At 42.0% G+C, this 23,667-nt stretch overlaps 1 protein-coding gene across 1 annotated transcript in view; it reads left to right on the forward strand.

The window, feature by feature from the left end:
• The first annotated feature begins 22,758 nt into the window (after positions 1–22,758).
• The window catches only part of LOC145398696 (uncharacterized), a 50,346-nt gene continuing 49,437 nt past the window's right edge, over positions 22,759–23,667 (forward strand). The window contains exons 1-2 of the mRNA XM_080271497.1: positions 22,759–22,794; positions 23,000–23,235. Of these exons, the coding sequence (XP_080127623.1) occupies positions 22,759–22,794; positions 23,000–23,235 (272 nt within the window). The remainder of the gene's footprint in view (positions 22,795–22,999; positions 23,236–23,667) is intronic.

The following is a 23,667-nucleotide window of genomic DNA, read 5'->3' on the forward strand; positions in this document are numbered from 1 at the left end:
AGGGAAGGATGATGAGGTATAATTGTTAGAAAAGCTTTTGGCAAGGTGCCAGAAGCATCAGGAAGAATTTGAGTTGGAGATTTCAAAGCATTTAGTACGAATGAAACAATTTTCAGCAGAGTGAAGAACTGACTTGGCACGATTATGGACAGAAGCATAGATGAGATAAGATTCACAGATGGGTTGGCTTCGGTACTTTTGTAGGCCTTCTCCTTTTTTGTGGCCATCATTAGAACAAAAGTAATTAAGCCAAGTTTTATATATTTATTTTTTCATCAGTCACAGGACATGAGAAAGGAACGTATGCATCCATGCCCGAAGGAATAACCTTCGTAATGCGCAGTGCAAAGTCAGATGGCTCTAGGCCATGGAAGCAATAATCACTCCAAAGAAAATCAAAGAAGTAATGCCTGAGGGTCTCCTAAGCAACAGCTTCAAAGTGTCACAGCCGCTGCTTCTTGGGAGAGTCCACAGGCCTTACTGGAGCAATAGGACACGGTAAGGTCATAAGGTTGTGATCTTGATTCTAGTTTTATTCACACATTAAGCCACCTTGAAACATCTGGTTCTTAGTCTGCGAAATCACGTGTTTCTGTGCTGTCAGACTTTACTCAGTTGGTTTGACTGATGTGGTAATACCACTCATATTCTGTATTTTAACCATCACTCTGAGAGAAAGAAGGTTGATTACGTGAATATGATCTCCACTTTACAATGCAAATACCGATCATGGCCTACATTCTTTGTCTACCATCCTCTTTCTCACTTGTCCTACCCTCCACCTCTCCTACCTCCCCCTTCCTCCCCCACTGATACTAGCTGGGAAAGAGGTGTATCCCTCGAACCAGTAGAAGGAGGAAGTGGACTTTGCTACCTCCCATGAAGATCACACAAAGTAGCTGATTCCGTCTCATTCCGAGGTGGGAATTCCAAAGTAAAAGCGATGACATTGTGCAAACAAAAATTAAATCACCCTCTAGAGGACAGAGGGAAGGAGGAAAGGGCGCAGTGGGACAGGGGATGATGGGGTAGTTTGGAGGGAGGGGGTAGGTTGTAGTGAGAGAGTAGAGGTTTGGTTCCTGGATGGATGCCTCATTTGCATCTCCATGCAGTGAACAAGGCTATACCAATGTAGAGTCCACATCACCTCGTTATTTGTTTATAGTGACTATATATATGGTTACCACCCAGTGTTATAAATGGTTTCCTTGTTACAGGAAGCCATTAGGTTTGTCACTTAGTGTAGAGTCACCTAAAGATAGTACTATGTCAAGTGCGTGGATGACGAGCGCCTTCATCTACCACCACATGCGTAGTATTCCATGTTTCTATTTCGGTTACTTAAAATCAACCACGGATTTGTTAACTGAAGATGAATTAAATAGTGAAATATACAGAAAGATTATATTTTTCCTCCTTTTCTTCCATACACCTTTGTTACCTTCACCATCAGCAAATGACCCTATAATCTTCTGGATGATGTGTTCTTTGAATGTAAAGACTAAAATTAGGTGATACTACATGTCAGATGATATGAGGAGAATGCTTACACCTATCGATGGGGCTCATTAACCCTCTCGCGCACACAAAAGTTTCAGTTTATTGCACGGCACACAATTTTACTCGACTGGTCGTCTGCCCAGCCTGCCCGCGCGCTGCTAAAAACACGTATTCTTGCCTTATTTTCGCCACCCAAACCTCAATATACTGCCACTAAACCTAAATCATCTTATTCCCCGATGTTTGTTCTAGCTGATAAGCATTAAAAAAAAAAAAAAGAATAAAATTACATTAGGCAGCCCTGAATAAACATTTTGCAACATCAATCTCACTTCCCAACATCACCATTCAAATGCTTTCCATCATACAGGAAAATGTTATTAGAAGTTTTAATAGAGATTTTCATCAGCTTTCTAATTAAAAATATCCGTTTGTGTAAGATTTGTAGTTTTTGAGGAAATAGCCAAAAACTGAAAGCCATTTTTTTAAAACTGATTTTTGTACAGGGAGCTCTACGGCAAAACTTTTCTCGCACACCTTATGTATTCATTTCATAATATTGTGTAGAATTTCATGAGCTTTCTCATGGTACCCACTGTTTTTTAAGAGGCCTCATAGTTTCTGAGTAAATCGCAAAAATCGATTGGGAACTCACAGCCGTGCATCACTTTCGTCATGTGCACACAGCAAACGCTATATTCCCGCCTCCAAAACAACGACTTTTTATTAGAGATATTACATTGTTATGTTCTGTACATACGTAGGATTTACTGCTCTTTATCATGGTTCTTATAGGAAATTGATACTTCCAATAGTTTTTGAGTAATTGGCCGACAAAGTGAGATTACTCCTCCGAGCACTTGCTATTATTACATCAAGAGAGAGAAAAAAAAAACACTCTATTCCCCCGCCTTTTCCTACAAAATAAGCTCCCAAAAGCTTATGCTTTGGTAATGAACATACGTAGAATTTACTGCCCTTTATCATGGTTCTTACACGAAATCGATACGTCCAATAGCTTTCGAGTAATTGGCCGACAGAGTGAGATTACTCCTCCGAGCGCTGGTTACCTTTACCGCAAGCGAGAAATAATTACACTCTGTTCCCCAGCCTTTTCCTACAAAATATGCTCCCAAAGGCTTTTATTTAGCTCGTGAACATACGTACAATGCACTGATCATCATGGTTCTTACAGGAAGTCGATGCGTCCAATAGTTTTCGAGTAATAGGACTACATAGCTAGATTACTCCTCCAATTGCTACCTAGTTTTACAAGCAAAAAAAAAAAAAAAAACTGTCTTCCCCTCCTTTGCCTGAAGCCTATGCTCCAAAAGCCTTTTTTCTTTTTTTCCTTTTTTTTTATATAAAGACTGTAAACTCTCCAAGGGTTGTTTTTGTAGTGTTATAACCTACTAGACATGAACACTACTTTTTTCTAGTTACTGCAAATGAAGCTGTACTTTCCGTCATATGTGTAATATGTAGAAGAAAATGGTTATTTGTGTGAAAAAAATAGGGGTATTGGTAATACGTCAGTATACATATCAACAAAATTCGGAAAACTTACATCCTCTCCTGTCCATGTCCCAGTGTGTGATCCAACCGCACTCTGTCGTTGATGACTCTCTGATGCTTGGTTGGATGTTCTCCTGGTCTTTCCCAGTCCTGTCTTCCTGGAGATGCAGCTGTAGGGCCGGGCATGGCAGCAGCAGCAGGTTCTCCCGATGGACCAGGAACTGCTGCAGATGGTCATCTCGGCACCCGTGCTGGTCCTGCAGGTGATGGTGGTGTTGGCTCCTGTGCTGGTCCTCCTCCTGGAGATGGTGGTGTTGACACCTGTGCTGGTGCTGGTCCAGGAGATGGTGCTGGCCCAGGAGACAGTGGTGATGGCACCTGTGCTTGTGCTACTGCAGGTGCCACAAGTGCAGGAGATTCTGCTGGCCAACGGGTTGGAAGGTCAGGGGCATGGTCGATGACGTGCCCTGATGCAGGCCACTCTGCTTCAACAAAGTGGAGGAGCTTGTCAACTATCTCCTCCACAAATTCCAGCAAACTGACTGACCCATGCGAGCACTTCTTGTACAGGGTGCACACATTGAAAATGGCCATCTGGATGATATAAAAGGTGATCTTCTTGTCAATTTCACGGTCCGCTGCTGGATGTGGTAACACTGGACCAACTGGTCGAAGTGGCCCACCCCACCCATGTGTCGACTGTAGTCCTCCACTATGACCGACTTGTCCACGGTCTTCTGGACATAGGTTGTCCTCCCATCAGGACACCTGGCCTTCCCTCGAACCTGCTTCTGGACGGTGCTTGTGCTGTGGAAGGTGGAGACCATGTTGACAATACACTTGTCCTTCTGCAGCAACACCATCACATTGTCCTTGTGCATCGCTGCCATGCCCCCCTCTGGCAAGTTCTTGGTCCTGACGATGTCCTGCAGCCACTTTGGTGCTCCTCTTCCCAGGTGTAGGGTCCCACACACATAGGTCCCTGCACTGAAGAGGCGTTCGCACTGGGATACAGAATAATAATAGTTGTTCATGTAAACTTTGTATCCCTGATCCTTTAGCGGTTCTCCGTGGCTCCAAACAGTGGTCTCCAGCACCTTCTTCTGCCCCATATACACCTTGAAGTTCCAGATGTGACCTGAGAAAGCCTCAGCCAGGATATAAAACTTGATGGAGTACTTCGAGGGCTTCATGGGGTTGCAGACACGAAACCTGAGGCGCCCCTTCCACATCAGCAAGCCCTAAGCTGAGGCGCCCCTTCCACACCAGCAAGCCCTCGTCCAGGCTGAGGTGCTCCTCTGGTAAGCAGGTGTCCTGGAACCACTGAAGGAGGTATTCCATGTCCGTGCAAACCGTGATGATCCTGTTGCGATTGTCCTGGAGTATAGCGAGTGAGTTGAAGGTGTGGAAGTGTTTCAGGATGGCCCTGAAATGCCTCCCACTCATCACTTGCTGGAAAAAGGGGTAGTTATGGAGATGGGATCTCCTTCAGTAATGCCTGATGGTTGGCATATCCACCACCCCCATGAGGAAGTAGAGCCACAGGAACTTGGCCATCTTCTCTTCACTACAGATGAACCATGCATCCAACACAGTCCCCAGGAATGAAGTGTAGCTGTTGGTCTCACGGGTGAATTTCGTCAACAACTCCCTGGTGAAAAACAGCAGGAAGAACTGGAAAGGTGTTGTTGGCGGATCCACACTCATTCCTGGGGATCCTGTGAAGGGCCCATTAGCTGGTGTGAATGGCCCACTGCTCCACAATGGATCCACTGTGGCAACACCTCCCGCAGTGGTGGCAGTGGGTCGGCCTACTGACACCCTTCTGCCTCCTCGGCCACCCCTTGGTTGCCCCTCCATATCCGGGCCATGGACCATGTCAGCCACGTAGAGGTGGTGATGGCTCCGATGCCTCTTCCTGCTGCAAAACGAGGGGGGGAGGAGATGAATGCTGTCAGAAACAGCGCTCTTATTGACCGGGCAGGGAATTACGACATAGTCGCATCCTGCACCAGTTGTCCACAGACACTGCTCCATGTGCAGGTGCCAGTGTCACGTAACTAGGCCCTGCTACTGGTGACATGCGCTCGGCCAAGGGGGAACTGGAGGGTAGAGGTGGAGAAACCGTGATGGCTGCTGGAGCAAGAGGTCTGAGCAAAGGCTATGCTTGTCGTCCAAGTGAAGACAATGGTTGGGCTGATCATCCCCACATTGGTGGTGATGGTGTCTGCTCCTGTGGTGGTAGGGGTCGGGGCAAAGCCTCCTGATTGAAACGGCGTTGGACATCGTCCCAGTCTTCCTCACTTGAAGCATCGCATAGCTGTTCCTCCTCACTCTTGGTCTCCTCCTTGGAGAGAACCTTCTGCCACTCCTGAGAAGACAAACCCTTCTTCTCCACTGTGGCAAGCACTGACACACAGAAAGTCCAGTATGAGCTGTTTAGGTTCTCAGCTGAAAAACAAAAAATATTTTTCACTGTCAAGCAACACCTTCCATTTAGAGTAGCACTACACAAATTATGTTATATCTGTCCATATGGCCAATCGCTGCACCATTTACGAACAGTTCACATAAACGATAACTTTCCAGTGTCTTTGCACGGTGTAATACCTGTCCACTGTCATCCGTGGGTGTGTGACACACACACACACACACAGACACACAGACACACACACACACACACACACACACACACACACACACACACACAAACACACACACACACACACACACACATATATATATATAAAGATATATATATATATATATATATATATATATATATATATATATATATATAAGATTTGTTTCTATTTTTCCCCCTTCCCCCAAGGTTCCCCCATCATATGATAGCATCTCTCGATGAGTACTCGTGACACATATCACTAACATTTTATTGTAAATCATAAATAATCAGCAATTGTCTCAGCAAGGTACAGTACCTGTCCACTGACGTCCATTGTTGCCCAGCATCCTTACATCACCTGCACACCTGCCACTAAGGTATCGCTGACATACATTACACACCCACATCCCACAACGAACACTCGTGACACATACCACAAACATTTTATATAAATCATAAATAATCAACAAATGTCTTATCAAGGTACAGTACCTGTCCACTGATGTCCGTCATTGCCTGGCATCCTTACATCACCTGCACACCTGCCGCTAAGGTATCGCTGACATACACTATGCACCCACAATATTCCACAATGAACACTCGTGACACATATCACAAAGATTATATATAAATCATGAATAATCAACAAATGTCTTAGCACGTTACAATACCTGTTCAATGACGCACGTGGTTGCTAGGCATCATTATGTCCCCGCACACCTGATACTAAGGTATCATTATCCTACGCCATGCACTTACAATTTCCCACAATGAACACTCGTGACATATATCACAAACATTTCATATAAATCAAAGATAATCAACAAATGTCCTAGCACGTTACAGTACCTGTTCAATGACGCACGTGTTTTTTTTTTGTGTGTGTTCAACTCTGGGCATAGGCTTCACAGCCTGTTATCAAGGCCCAGCAGTCCTCCTGCATACCATACACCTCCTTATGTCCCTGCACATCTGCTGCTAAGGTATCACTATCCTACGCTACGCACCCACGAAATTCCTTCACCGACACTCGCTGCATATTTCAAGTTCATTGTACATAAAGTATAACTTCTCAGTAAATGTCTTAGCAAGTTACAGTACCTGTTCAATGACATCCGTGGTTCCTAGGCATCCTTACGTCCCCGCACACCTGCCGCTAAGGTATCATTAACCTACGCTATGCACTCACAGAATTCCTTCACGAACACTCACTGCACATTTCACCTTCATTGTACATGAAGTATAACTTCTCACTACATGTCTTAGCAAGTTACAGTACCTGTTCAATGACGCATGTGGTTGCTAGGCGTCCTTATGTCCCTGTACACCTGCCGCTAAGGTATCACTAACCTACGCTACGCACCCACAGAATTCCTTCACGGACACTCGCTGCACATTTCACATTCATTGTACGTAAAGTATAACTTCTCACTAAATTTCTTAGCAAATTAGAGTACCTGTTCAATGACGTCCGTCGTTGCCCAGCGTCCTTACGTCCCCGCACACCTGCCGCTAATGTATTGCTAACCAATGCCATGCACCCACAGTATCCCACAACAAACACTCGCTGCACATTTCACGTTCATTGTACATAAAGTATAACTTCTCACTAAATGTCTCAGCAAGTTACAGTACCTATTCAATGATGTCCGTGGTTCCTAGGAGTCCTTATGTCCCCCGACACCTGGTGCTAAGGTATCGCTAACATACGCTATGCACCCTAAAATTATCGCTATACAAACACTCGCAACTTGATTCACACACACTTTACACTAAATAATATGCAAATACATGACTACCACAATGATTCCACCCCTACCTCCGCAATTATTTACATTCCTTACTACGGTACAACAAGACGATGATGCAGCACTTTCGCCTCGAGATTTACGACGCACCGCTATATTGGCACACATCACACTCCTTCACAAACACTCACAGCATGTTGGCCTTATATTTCACACAAATTTATACACATATACAGTATCACAATCAAATTATCCATTCCTAAACACCTCTAATAATCACTTCCCGACTATGGAGTACAGGTAACGCCTGCCCCACTCCACACTATGGCTATGGCATCTGTAATGCATGCTAATTCCAATATATCACAAAGCAAGACACAATAGCTTTCACACACCACTGTATACAGTTTAGTCATTGGCTTTTCTATATATGTATGTGTAGTCAAAACATAGGGCCCAGGAAAGGCAGAGTGGCAAAACCCCCCTACCGTACAGTGAGCACGTGTCTTGCCCCTACGCCTAATGAGTGATAACTGGCACCATTTCTTCACAAGATATATATATCTATGTTCCATCGACAAAATCACTTCAAATTATGCTCAGAAATAATATATTATCACACTCAGTCCATAGAGGCTTTGACTTGGGTGGGAAGGGGAGAATTAGTGTGATTTAAAGGGACAGCACACACGACACGGCCTTACAACCTTCAGAGGTACTGAGGTTTCTCACTACGGGGAGGCTCCGAGGAGGCTCTACAGTGTTTATCTCAGAAGAGGGATGCGCCTGCTGTAACGCATCCAAATTTGACACAAATAGGCTGAAAACTTTTCTTTGGACGGCATTTTTTTTCTGCTTTTTCATGCGATTTGCGTCAATGTGCATTTATGTGTCAAACCACAAATAATGCGATGCACGTCATCGTGCCTGGGAGGGTTAAGGTTTTGCTGGGTCTCAATCTTCCCATAGAAAAGGACAAGGACCCGTAGCAGTCAAATTTACATCCAGGTCCCTGTTTATATTGCTGTGTTGAAATGGAAAATGGGAAAAACTCAACTCGGGTTCTTCTAGTTGTGAGATGAATGTGCCAGCCAATGCAACAGTCGTTCTCCCAGGAAATGAAATCAAGTTTTAGATACTGTGTTCCTTGAAAAAAAGGAACATGTACTCTATGAAGGGATGGATGGCAAATATGCCAGAGTGCAAAGTACTGGTTCAGCTGTTAATTTCAAGATGCAACTAGGCACACATTATTTACTTCAGTTATCTACGGTTGTAAGGATTATTATAATGTGCATCAGTGATTAGCATCATTCTAGTGTAAATCTATTGTTGTTACTCACTATCGCAGGTTGACAGACAGCAATTTTAGGCCAGAAAAATTTAAAAGGGTATATTGTAGGTATGTATACCTTAACAAACATTTCCTGCTGCAGTTGTACCGTAGGCAACAACATGCCGGTGGTGCTGTAGTGGTGATGTCAAGTGCTGTGGGACGACTGTGGTTTAGCCTGGTTGTGTCCTGCCTCACGGTCCACGCCTGCCTGCCCCGATGCTGTGGTATGATGTTTGTTTGTAATTAGTTATACTTCAATCAATGAATCAGTCATTTCCTGTAGCATCTCACGGAATGCATAGGGCCTCGATGAACTCTCTCCACCTATACTTATCTCCTGCCATCTCCTTGAGGTCCCACAAACATTCCTCTCCTTCTTCTCTTTTCATTGTCCTCGACGAGGTCTCCCTTGGCCTACCTCTGCCTCTTCTTCCTCTAGCAGTCCACTCTGGCACATCATGTAATAAACTGCCTTCTTTTCTATGTATGTGTCCCAGCCATTTCCAGTGAGTCAGTGTCACATATTCATCAGCTGGTTCAACTCTTGTAATATCCCTTAGTCTTTCATATGCAACTCTGTCTTGCCACTTACCCCAAGAATCCTTCTCAGTATTTTATTCCCAAATCGTACTACTTTCTGATCTGTTGCAATTGTAATTTACCATGACTCATGCCCATGAATTAAAATTGGTCTAACCATTGGCATGTAAATTTTAATTTAGTATGTACCGAAAGCATATTATTGTTCCAAACAGATTTCAACATTCCAACAACTCGCCAAGCCTGTCTAATCTTATCCTCAGTTTCATTGTTTAATGATCCATTAGATGATACAACCGTTCCCAGATATTTAAAATTGCCTACATTCTTCAACACATTATTCCCAATTACACAATCGTTTTGGTTCTCCACATTCATATTAATAATTTCAGTCTTTCCACAGTTTATTACCAATCCCACTTTTCTCCTTCCTCCAGACAATCAAGCACCCTCTCCATCTGGAAAATACTTCTGCAAATCAGTACAATATCATCAGCATAGTCCAAATCCATCAGCCTCTTATTTTCTTTCCAGTTAATTCCTGCAACTGTCCTCCTTACAACCTTTGCCATAACATAATCCATATCCAAAATAAACAACAAGGCGAAAGAACTCCATGAATCACTCCTGACCTAACTTCAAATGGATCAATCAAAGAACCACCCACCATTACCTTACAAAAAGTACCTTCATGCAGACTTCTAATAATATTTACAAACTTTTCTGGAATACCATAGAATCTCATGATTTTCAAAATAGCTCCACGTGAAACACTATCAAACGCCTATTCAAAATCCACAAAACACATGCTAAGTGGCATTTTCATCTCATTAGCTTGTTGCATTAGATTGTAGTGCTACAAATTTAGTATTCATGTATGTTTTTAGAAGTACTGTAATTTCTAAGTTAGATAGGGTGTAACCTGAATACTAGTCTATAAATTCCTGTCCTAAGTAGTAATTCATATGTTAATAATTGATGTTGGGTTAACTTTATTTCTATATGTATACATATCTGTATCTATGCATGGGTGATGTAATTGTGAGTGTTGAGCTATGGGAATTCCTCCATCTGGTCGAGTAATGAATAACAGATGCGCGCAGCTTTTCTCCTTGTTTGTGCGTCGTTGTTGGGCGCCAAGTTTAAACCTTAAACAGAATAATGATGGGTATACAATTCTTTCCGTATCCTAGTTGTGAAATGCTTACTAATGAAGCTGCTAGAACCCAAATATGTAAGATTAACAGTCGAGAAGGCCTAAATAATGTCATTTGTGAGGATTTAATAGTCCTGCTTGCCTTAGCCATTACTAGATGGCATAAGCTGCCCCCAAATTCAAGGCGGGATAGTGGTAAATTCAGTATCTATATTAAGTAAGGATTGAATCCCAAATTTTCCACAATTCAATCAAAAGTCCTGGCAGTATGTGTACACTGCTAAATAAATTGTGAAGAGAATTGAAACCCACCATACTCCAAAAACACCAACTCATATTTAGCAGTGGCGTCTCTGGTGTACCCGGGGAGCCCCATTCGCTGCTCAGACATCGTGTGTAATGGACTCAGGTGAGCTGTCCACATTCCCCTTTTCCCTACTTAAGGTAAAGAGAGACAACATTTCAAAATTTAATTTCCTCCTTTTTTGTGAGTAAGAATAGTAAATTAGGGTCACCATGTCTCTGTATGGACAGTTGTTTGCTCAGTCGCAGCCGGAAGCTGATCGTCCATCACAAGTGGGGAGAGATCATGTAACCATTCAATTGGATGAGGTGGAGGAACAATTCGGTACTACTAACAGAACGCTGCTTTCACATTCGACCCCTTGTTCACACATTATGAATTCACATCACTTTCTCACAAAACTGCACGATATCCCAATTTTGGAATTAAATCAGCTTCAAGAGATAGAAGCTACATCTCGCCTCGAAATGTTTTGTGAGGCAGTGGAACAAACTCATACCAGTAACGCAACCAGAATCCAGGTTGCCAAAAGTCAAATGGGTTCTGAATTGGCCACGTTCATTCATAATTATCAAAAGAAGCATTTTGCACTGTCATGGCCCGAGCTAAAAAAATTCTTGAGTGCGGAGCTTGCCATCGAGCTGAGTGTAGATCGAGCTTGGCAAGAGCTAGAGAGCATGACCTATGACTGGGAAGAATCACCCCAGGCGTTTGTACATAAGTTCATGTGTAAGCATGTGGCTCTCGAAACAAAGTTTCCAAAAGAAAAGTTTCCCTCGCGAGATAAATGGATTAAGAAGAAACTGTGGTATGGTCTTCCGCTCGAGTCTAGGGAAAAATTGGAAGGTTACCTTGATGACGGATATCCACTCCGTAAATTCATTGACAGGATCGAAAATGAAAGGCAGCTTCTCGAAGAGAGGTACATCACCAGAGTTAATGCAATGCCGGATAGAGACAATAAAAGTGAAGATCCCTCAGATACAAATGTAGCTGATACTCCACCAAGACCATCCCATGATAACCGTCAACCCAAGGCAGACAAGGAAGTGACTGAATTAAGAGCTTAATTAAGGGATTTGAAAACAAATTTAGAACAACTCAATGCAAAACAATCTCCTGTAACACCGGGGCGAAAATACTGTAGTCATTGTCTGAAGAGTTCACACACGTTGCAAGAATGTTGGGCCAAACCACCACCAGGCCACTGTTTTGATTGCCGTAGGTTGGGATGTCGTAGAGGCAGTAATGATTGCCCAGGTCTCATAAACCACAGCGCAGCGACGTGGAGCAATAACAGATTTCACCCACCCAGTCCAAATGCGAGGCAGGCCGCCACCCAAACAAAGTTCCCCCATCAGTCTATTTGTCTAACCGCAGGTATAACATCGCCCACAATAAGCATCAGCGTGAATAACAAGATAGTGGAAACTGTAGTTGATACAGGGAGTGGATATACCTTACTAAAAGAGGCCACCGGGAAGCGGTTAGGAACAGAAATAAACACGAGGAGAAATCCACCGAGATTACAGGGAGTCACGGGAGCGCCACTCCGTATCCTGGGTATGGTCAAAGTAGATATCAGAGTGGGAGATGAGAAAGTTCTTCAACAGTGGTGTCCAGTCGTCCCGAAAGCCTACTTGACTACTGAAATGTTGTTGGGATGTGATGTCCTCGGACAATCTCCGTTGATCTGGAATGGTGCGCACCGAACGCTGATGTGGGGAGGAGCCCCGTACGTCGTAAACTATGTTCCGCGGCGGAAAGGAAAAGTTGAGCGAGTCCAGGCCACACCTATCAGAGCCATCAGGAACCCTCAACAATTGAGGCAAATTAATCTCGTAACAATAGAGAGACTCACCCCATATCAAACCAAATTCATTGCTGTGCCAGTGAGTGAGGAGCCTAAAACCACTTTACTGTTCTACCCACAAGCGCGTTTCAGTCATAATAGTCACCCTTACTTCTTACAAGTGAATTCAGAGGGCTTAGTCTATTTGCCCCTCAATAATAGAGCCAAACAAGATAAACTGTATTGGGTAGGTACCATTCTAGGCTCCTATGAAATTATTGACGACCCTCCTGTAAGTACAGTCAACTCAGTTACCAAAATTCATAATGACCTGATCCCTACCAGTGATCAAACTGATGAAAGCAGAACTCATGTTCAACGACTCCGAAAGCTAATTGACTAACAGACATGGCCTCACTTAGATTCAGCTCAACAAGAAGAATTAGCTAATGTAATTCTGCAACACGATCCCCTCTTCATTTTGGAAAAAGGAGAACTAGGAACCATCAGCGGTCCCCCCGTTCACATTAAAGTAGCAGATCCACACCCCAGCCGTGGACCGATCTATCGATACCCTGAACAAGCTAAACAGGTGATCGCTGAAATGTTGCAAGACATGGAAGAGAGAGAAATTATTGAAAGATCAACAGCTGCCTGGTTATCTCCTATTGTATTAGTTGACAAGCCGGACAGCAGCAAGCGCATGTGTTTAGATTATCGCCACGTGAATCAACATCTAGCCACGGATATCTATCCACTGCCCAGACTGGAAGAATTAGTCGAGCAGGCCGCAGGTTATAATTACTATGTGACTATTGATATGCGTGAGGCATATTTTCAAATCATGCTGGTCGAGGAAAATCGTGATTTAACCACATTAAGTGATGGAGTCACATTTTACGGATTTAGGCGCTTACCATTTGGACTAAAATGTTCGCCAGCCATATTTTCCCGACGAATGCAGGACATTCTTACTCCATTGTTGAAACAAGGCTGGGTAAAGAATTATTTGGACTGTTTGATAATTTGCGCTGATGATTTCCCCATGTTGTTGAGTCGCTTACAGCAATTATTCACTTTACTCACACAGAATGGGGCCAAGCTAAATTTAAGCAAATGTACTTTCGGGTTAAAAGAAGTAACCTTTCTTGGCCATAAAATCTTAGCGGCCGGGAGTACGCCTGACCCAAAAAACATAGAGGCTATCAACAAAATGAAAAGACCCACAAAAGTAAAAGAAGTCCGGAGATTCCTTGGGATGTGCGGGTTCTACCGAAAACACGTACCTTCGTTCACAAAAATAGCAGCTCCTCTTACTAACTTAACAAGATCCGGAGTAACATTCGAATGGTTAGATGAGTGTCAATCTGCTTTTGATCAAATGAAGTCGAGCCTAGTGAATACGCTAGTATTGGTAAGAGCCAACGTGACTCGACCATTCATTGTATCCACCGACGCGAGCAACACCCATATTGGTGGCGTATTGAGCCAGATACAACCAGACAACTCCAACTTGCCTATTGTTTACTTTTCCAAAAAGCTCAATCCTTGCGAGAGAAAATATTCCGCAACTGACAAAGAAGCATTGGCAGTCGTTCTCACATACCGCAACTTCCACCATTATTTGTGGGGTTCCCACTTTACTATCTTGACAGGCCATCAACCGCTTACCAGCATTTTTAAGTGAAAAACCAAATCCCCACGAATGAACCGATGGATTCTCGAGATGCGTGAGTACGGCTACAATGTGCAATATGTCAAGGGTAAATATAATGTAGTCGCCGATCAACTTTCTAGACCTGTCAGAGTGATATTCCACCAGTCAGAAACCAACTGGCTTGGATTTAGTCGAGATGAAATGAGAGATAAGCAGCAAGAAGAACCCATGTGGGATGAGTTAGCTTAGTACTTGTGTAGTGAGAAGCTCCCTGCTAAAAGACTATCGAAAGCTATGTTGAGCCAGTTCGCATTGATTGACGAACTATTATATTTTGCTCGTGAAACAAATGATGGTAGCATCCAATATTGTTTGGTGATTCCTAAGTCAATAACCAAAGAAGCTATAAAACACGCTCATGAAATCTCAGGGCATCTAGGTCAGAAAAAATCCATTAAGCCAAAGAACTATTCTATTGGCCAAATCTAAAGGTAGATGTATGCGAGTATGTGAAACAGTGTCTCACTTGTCAAAGATTCAAAGGTGAAACTGGGCTGCAGCAACCTTGGAAAGGTTTTCCGCCTGTAAGTAAACCATTGGAACATATCAGGATCGACTTGACTGATATGGCTGCTGGAGCTCAGGGCTACCGATATGTCCTTACTGTGATAGATCACTACAGTAGGTTTGTGAAATATTACCCACTCAGAGATAAACATACATCATACACTGTCTTGGGAAATACTTCACCGACTTTGGGATGCCACGAGGAATTGTGCTGGACAATGGAGGAGAGTTCACGAGTGGAGAGTTCAAGAAATTCTGCCGGAGGAACCAGGTGGACTTGTTCTACGTCACCCCTTATCATCCCCAGGGAAATTCCACCACTGAAAGGATGCATAGGACTATGAAAAGTATCCTAGCATCTCTCTGCAATGGACACCCCTTGCGTTGGCCTCAGCTGCTCCAGTCGTGCCAAACCGTCATAAATCAAGCGGTGCACTCGAGCACGGGACATCAGCCCTATTATGCCTTCTTCTCACGCCATCCCCCTCGCCTCATTGGTACCTTATTGCCTTCCGTGGATGCAGAGGAGGATGACCTGGCAATAGCACACATGCCATCAAGGGTATCCACCAGAAAATGACCAGGCGGTACCGGGAGGTGGCCAACAGGCGGAGGAGAGCGCAGAAGGTTGGAGTCAATAGCTTGGTGTGGGCGAAAAAAGAGACCATACAGCCGGGTACCTGTAGGAAACTGAATGCCAAATGGGATGGCCCGTATAAAGTGATGGAAGTGCTACTAAATGGAAGTGTTTATATCATTGAAAATGTATTTAGTGGAAAAAGAATACAAAGGGCTGCTGAAAAGGTAAAACCATATTACGGTACCGAGGAATGGCTCTTAGAACCGTTGCAACAGGAGCTCGCCCCGGAGCCCGAAGATGAGCGATTACCACCGCGAGTGAGGAATGCCCCTCGGAGGCTCATAGAGGAGTGTTAGTTAGAAAAGTAGATAAGTGCATGAGACGAATGTTGTGAAACATAACTGCTTAAAGTTATGTTCCGGGTGGACTCATCCCCGAGGAGAGGGTGTAAAAAGGAAAAGAGAGAAGAGTTCCTGTTGGAACCGGGAAGTGCCTTACTTCGAGGGGAGTGATCAATCCCCTCACCTTACAGTTAGCACAGTTTGTGAGGTAGTGGAGTCTTCAGGACAGAATGAGCGCTCACCTCTTGCGGGAGGAAAGCTGGAAACAAAAGAGTAGAGTGAATGCGAATGCGAATGGAAGAGTGGAAGGAAGTGCCTCCCGTGGTGATCTCACTCTCGAGAGACCCTGTCGAGCTCAGGTGAGCGACAAGCTATCCTCCAAAACCTGAGGCTGACTGGGGCATAAATTCCCTCATAACATCACGTGTAAGGAGTGATCATACCTCCTAATGAAGTGAGTAAGCGACCTTCCGAGGTACGCATCAGGTGTTTAATGTGGACCGACAGGTGCCACCGATTGTGGGGAAAGGTATTCCAATTCAAAGTGTTCATAGCAGTTATCAGAGTAACAACATTCCATCCATGCACATGTCATAGATGATTGACTTGGGTAAAATTTGTCTTCCGAACGTGGGAGCCGTGTAGTGCCACAAATTTAGTATTCATGTATGTGTTTAGAAGTACTGTAATTTCTAAGTTAGATAGGGTGTAACCTGAATACTAGTCTATAAATTCCTGTCCTAAGTAGTAATTCATATGTTAATAATTGATGTTGGGTTAACTTTATTTCTATATGTATACATATCTGTATCTATGCATGGGTGATGTAATTGTGAGTGTTGAGCTATGGGAATTCCTCCATCTGCTCGAGTAATGAATAACAGATGCGCGCAGCTTTTCTCCTTGTTTGTGCGTCGTTGTTGGGCGCCAAGTTTAAACCTTAAACAGAATAATGATGGGTATACAATTCTTTCCGTATCCTAGTTGTGAAATGCTTACTAATGAAGCTGCTAGAATCCAAATATGTAAGATTAACAGTCGAAAAGGCCTAAATAATGTCATTTGTGAGGATTTAATTGTCCCGCTTGCCTTAGCCATCACTAGATGGCATAAGCTGCCCCAAAATTCAAGGCAGGACAGTGGTAAATTCAGTATCTAAATTAAGTAAAGATTGAATCCCAAATTTTCCCCAATTCAATCAAAAGTCCTGGCGTCATGTGTACACTACTAAATGAATTGTGAAGAGAACTGAAACCCACCATATTCCAAAAACACCAACTCATTTGATCTGGCAGTGGCATCTCTGGCGTACCCGGGGAGCCCCATTCGCTGCTCAGACATCGTGTGTAATGGACGTTGGTTCAGGTGAGCTGTCCATATTCCCCTTTCCCCCCCCTTTTTCCTTGTTTAATCCTTACTTAGTGTGAACCATATGAAGTAATATTGTTAAAAGCTTAACGTAAGATTTGCTGCTCAGACATCGTGTGTAATGGACGTTGGTTCAGTCCCCAGACACCGGCGACGCTAGAGTGTGCATGAGGCCTTCTCGTGGTATTGCCCATAGGCTCTTTCATACACACATTACACTACCCATGAATTATTTTATAAACCAAATGTAGTTGAAATGGTATCATTGATCTATCAAGTGAACTTCTTTTTTTTTGTAGATAAGGAATAGAAATTTAAAAGTGATGTGATCTTGTAACGGAAAGGCGAAATTCAAATTCATTAACCGTTTTCTTTCTCTTATATGAATGTGTTAGAAAATTAGGAGCGTGGAAGGGAACTTAGTGGTCCTGAGCAATAATGTGATTTTTGAATTGTTCCTCGAAGCTAAACAAGCCCGAGTGATTATGTATTCTTGGTGATTATGCGATTTTGAACTGTTCCTCGAGGCTACACAAGACCGAGTGATTACGCATTTTTGGTGATTATGTAGTAATGATGATTATGAACTATTAATAATTATGAGTTAATAGTGTTTGTGGATTATAGAGAATTGCATGATGAGAGTATACTATACGGACGAAATAGAACACGAGTAATTATTTTTATTGGTTCGAGGCTATGCCAGCCCGAAAAGACAACCCAAGCTTGTAAAAAGGCTATTGTCGAGCCCAAGAATAACTGGCAAAAAAAAAGTAAGGTACGATGACCTCAGAAATCGCTTGTATGTACCAAATTGTTTTCGCCTGGTGACAAGTTGTAGGAATGATCACCCAAACCATGGTTTTAATGTACAACCTTCTTTCATATGACAAAAGGTCATTTAATTAAACATGTGTTTTGAAAACCAGTATAAAATTATTAAAGTAGAATAAAGTATATGTAATTTTTTTTTTCTTGTCACACCTAATCAAGGGAATTATGTCCTCGTGCCTAACTCACTCCCCTTCCAATTCAAGATTCCTTCGCTTAGGGAACGACGACCACACGTGGTACTGACTTGATCTAGACTCGGCCAAGAACTACAAACGCTACCAAAATTTTCTTAAACAATTATCAACTACCATACAAGTCAAAACACCACCCCCTCCCCCCTTTTGTTTTATTGAAGTGAATTTTCTATTAACCAAGGAGGGGAGACTAAGTCGAGTACCATCTGTATTATCAATAGGTAAGTTAACCAGTACCAACAACCGGTAAGATTATAAATCCTAACATTACACTGATTGAAAAATAATGGTAGATTATAAATTGCGACTGTTACACTGGTGTCAACCGGTGGGATAAAATCTCTGGTATTACAAGATGCCTTACAAAAAAAAAAAAAAAAAAAAAAAAAAACTGATCATTACATCCTCGACCCTAAATCCAGCTTGATCTTCTCTTAAAATTTTATCAATTACTGGCTTTATTCTGTTCAACAAGATTTTTGAGAAGACTTTTGCAACTACAGGTGTCAAAGTTATCCCCCACCAATTTCCACACACACTTAAATCTCCCTTTTTTTGGTATTTTGATAATGACTCCATTTTTCCACTCTTCTGGAATTCCACCATTATCCCAAGCCACATTAAAAAGTTTCAAAACCACATTCATCAACTCATCATTTTCTGCCTTAAGAATTTCAGGATATATTCCATCCTTTCATAGGGCCTTAAAATTCTGTAATTACTTTATAAAGGAATGAATGTTATATTTAGTACATTCCAAAATTCGATATTATATGAAAACGGAACTTTCATAACTTGTCTTTAGTTCCCGGTGCCTTGAAGTACTGAAATTAAAGAATTATACCCACATCAAGAGGGTCTAACATAGGCTGAAATAGTCGTATCTCCCTATTAAATAGCTTTTCCAAATTTGGGTATAATATTCTTTTCTTATAAATTTCTGTGGTGTCACCATGAAGTAAAAAATTATAATCTTTGTTAGATTACATCGTCTATAGTCGCAGCGCACGACTCTGAGGTTGTCATTATCGTACCCTGGCAACCTACCACTCAAAAGTGCGTCTGATTTCGTATCATATTATACAGAATCACATTATTATGCACGAATACATTATACACGAATATTATTATACACGAACATATACACGAATCACATGCGTCTCATATTACACACGAAATCAGACACACTTTTGAGTGGTAGGTTGCCAGGGCACGATAATAACAACCTCAGAATTTCGCGCCGCGACAATAGTACAGGAGACTAAATGTAAAATGGAGTTAGGGCGCTATAAATTTTTGTGCCAAAGTCAATGCAGAATATGAGCCATTTGGTAAGCATATAAGCCTAAACATAAATTGCAAATGATAATTAGCAACGTGCTAAAGGAGGTTTTTAATTAAACTGTCAAAATGGGGATCTTGGATCACTTTGCCACAGTGTAAAATCATAAGCAAATTTCCATATATTATCAAATATTACTTCATTAATACTGACAGTGATTATAGCTGTATTGAAGTTTTCTTTTGTTATCACTTTAGTCATCATGCTAACCCACTTTCCCATTAAATACATGCGATGAGAGTGATCCAGAAACAAAAGCAGTATAAGTGAAAAGCTATAAAATTCTCAGAGCTCCCGGAAAATGGACCACATATCTAATCACTAATCATTCAAGTCTCGAAATTATTGACATCACCTTACAGACTAAATGATTAACACAATACAATATTAACATTAACTGTATTTATTGGATAAAGATCAGATGAACTATGCGAGATACCATTATTTTGTTTCCTAATTGATGCTTGTTCCAGACCTGACCCAGTCAGTGGCAGAGTTTCATGCTGCACTTGACGCATTGTTGGCCACACAGTTATGCAGGCACTCCTCCGTGTTTGTGGTGACAGATGGCTCGTACTGGACCTCCCTCGTGTCCAGGGTGAGTTTAAATCATGCTTCCCGTGTTACTTCATTACTTATCGATCTAAAGCAGACGGCAATAATTAGTTGTACGCTAGAGAAGGACGAGCTAAAGAGGAAATTATAATGCAACACAGGATGTAGGCATTTGGTGCTGAATGGTTGCTCACTACTTAGCCTTATGCACTTTCACCAAGCTCTCATGTCCCTGTTCAGCTAGAACAGAGTAGGTACAGTACTATTGCCAACTAAAGTTTTGTATCTACTGTTTTTCTGTTTACAGTCTTTGAAAATTTGTCTTGAATCCGAAGCATATGACACAGATGACACTGATCTATGGCCAAATAATCCGTGTCAGTTGCTGTAGAATCACCAGACGGATTTTCATGGTCCATGGAGACCGAAGTACTGTAGGACTGCCGACAGAATTCGCTGCCAAATGTATATGGACATAAATCGACTGAGCGAATCGTAATAAGGGGGAAGAAACCATCGACTCCTGATATACGCAAACATAAGACTCTAATTCCCTCACATGGACATTGCCTTTTCCCCAAACACCCCTTCCCAGCCCAACTTAAGCCATGTGGGATGTTTTCTTGGCCGTAAGCCTCCTAAATGTGCAAGTCTAATCCTACAGTGAACAATAAAGAACTGGTCTTTGTACATTTTATTTATCATCATATTTAAAGAGAATTATTTGATAAAGAGAGAGATTAATTGTGGAATGCACTGCTCTGTTTTTTTATAGTCTGTTCTATAGTTGTCATTGTTGTTATTGTTGTTGCTGCTGTTGGTGTTGTAACTCCAGGCTCATCTGGACGGGAATCCAGGACAGAAGGATAGTGGCCACTACAACCGGTCACTCCCAAAGATCTTTTGTTAGTTATGCTGAACGACTAAATGGCTTGCTATGGTGTGGTGGATGTGGTGAATTTATTATGGTGTGGTGGGCCGTAATGCAGTGTAGGTATAATGGATTGTGAGTTGTATTTTAGTTCGGTATTGTGGCACATGCTTGCAGCATATTTAAATCAGAAAAGAAACTGTATGTCTGCAAATGGCATAGCGTATGATGAACGGTAATTACAATATTATATGACATAAGTTTATCCAACCCTCCTCTGGAGTAACTGGCAAATAGCCGCACTAGGATCTAGCAGGGCAGGTAGAAGTGAACGACAGGTCTAATAAGGTATTCCACTGGTACAGGATCTGCCCAGGCTGAGAGCACCCTGGGGTCTGGGAGTTTTCGAGGGCAAGATTCATGGTCAAGACCAGAACACAACTCAGGAACATTTTACCAAGACTGTTAATGAAGCTCAGCAGGTAGGTTGTGCAATAATATATTAATGGTTACCAAAACATAATCTCACTCGTAGCACTATCCTAGCAAGGACAATGAAACTTTTATACTTATACCAAGCACAACTGAGTGGAACTCGCATCCCTAATATAGTTTCCCCCGTACTTAAACCTACAGCAATTCAAGTCCAACTGCTGCAGATTTTTTTTCTTAGTGAATGGAGGACACTATATTTATATTTAACTTCTTTTCCTTTCACTGTTCATCTTTTGTATATGTAAAAATCAATGTGCCCTCATTACTAACAAAATCGTATTTTGTCTTTCTTTCCTTCAGCTTCTTTGGAAAAATAAGAGTATCTGCTAACTTTTGGCCTGGGGTTCGACTATTATTGAACTCGAGTCGTTTCCTTTAAGTTTCCCGTTTGTAGTTTACTGCACACACACACACACACACACACACACACACACACACACACACACACACACACACACACACACAGACTGATACATATTCATATACAATATATATATATATATATATATATATATATATATATATATATATATATATATATATATATATATATATATATATATACACACACCAGGAAACCATTTACTATGCTGGGTGGTAACCATATATCCAAGTTTTGGCATCTGGTGGTTTAGTGGGTAATTATTGCGCTCCAATCGCATTGAGCCAGAGAAGGTTTATATCCAAGGGATGGTTGGGGTTTATTGCTCATGTAATGCCACTCAGGGATGAGTGAGGCTGGGCACTCTCATCTTAAATGTCAGGACCTACTGCCTAGCCCCGGGCTTCTACGCTCCTCATGGGGCAAAGAAGGGTTGGATGATGGATATATATATATATATATATATATATATATATATATATATATATATATATATATATATATATATATATATATGTATATATATAAATATATATGTGTGTGTGTGTGTGTGTGTGTGTGTAAAATGACCCAGGATTGACTAAAAAAATTTCTGCATATAGTGTAAAATCGCAGACTGAAGTACACATTAGCTGGTGGTGAAATATTATGGAACCCCCAACGCATACTTTCTGATATGCACACCTAAATTCTTCATTTTGTATAAACTTACTATTTGTCTGTCTGTCTGTCTGTCTCTCTCTCTCTCTGTCTCTCTCTCTGTACACATGAACAACACTGGATCGACTTTTTTTTTATTTTTGCCTTACTTTCTTAACGCATGATTATAGTCTGCTTTTATGTGGTGACTTTGTGTACTGGTGTTGGAATGTTTACCTTGGTATGCCGCCAGCTCGAACTAGTAAGCCTAAAAAAAAAAAAAAAAAAAAAAAAGTCGGATCAGTTATTTGTTTTTTATTGGATTACTATAGAATTCTTTTATGCTGTGACTTAGTGGCATAAAATAATATCGTAGAGTAGTAGAGATAACTGGGTCGGTAATACGGACTACGAGTATGCAGTTCTTAAAGCTGCATGATAAAACCATAAAGGTTTTTGAAAAGAAAATATGAGTTCAGAGATAAAATGGTAAAATTACCCATGTACACGGCGTCGTAAGTTTAGAATAAAGCTTGAAAACCTATTCGTGTGCAGTGCAAAACTTAGTAAATTAGCAAGAAAGTATTAGCAACCAGTAAGAACAGTGTGATATCAAATAGCTCTTAACATCCTTCTAATATCTGACACCATCAATAGCTGAGTGAGGTGGTGTGGAGCTTGACTGTGGTGGTGGTGAGTGATGACCCAGACTTCCTGTCCACTTTCGCCAAGTCGTCCTTCAAGAGTCACCTGCTGATGATTCAGCGAACGAGGATGCTCGCCTTCACTCGCCTTCCACTGCACCGCCTCCACACCCTCCACCACCTTCACAGGACATTCTCCCGCACTGACTCACTCATCGCCATTATCAACGACGACGTGACAACATTCAGGTAATCATCATAATGTGATACTAACCCCTCCGCTACACGGGGTTAAGTCAGGTATTTTTTAAAAAGAAGTTAACCACCTTTAGTATATTATAAGGTGGTATATACTCGTGCATCATGCTATATAAGTAAATCCACTTCCTTGCCTTGTAGCCTCCATGAATTTTCTGGACATTTTCTGCACACCTAGCACTTCCTGCTAAATTACGTGTAACTGGTAACTCAAGCAAGCAATGTTACATTAGCTTGATAATCACCGAGATGCCCAATAATTGTGTAATAATAATATTAAAGCACAAATAATTTGGCTAAGTATTGTTTAGCGATACTAAAACAACTGAATCTAGGGAAGGCGGTGCCTCAATCGGTAGAGAGGCTGCCTGCAGTCCTAATGGACCCAGGATCGAATCCCGGCTGGGGCAGGGAACAGTTTGA

The sequence above is a fragment of the Coenobita brevimanus genome, chromosome 46 (assembly GCF_032717465.1).
Source record: "Coenobita brevimanus isolate Jiangsu-jjx chromosome 46, ASM3271746v2, whole genome shotgun sequence".
In the NCBI taxonomy this organism is placed as follows: domain Eukaryota; kingdom Metazoa; phylum Arthropoda; class Malacostraca; order Decapoda; family Coenobitidae; genus Coenobita; species Coenobita brevimanus.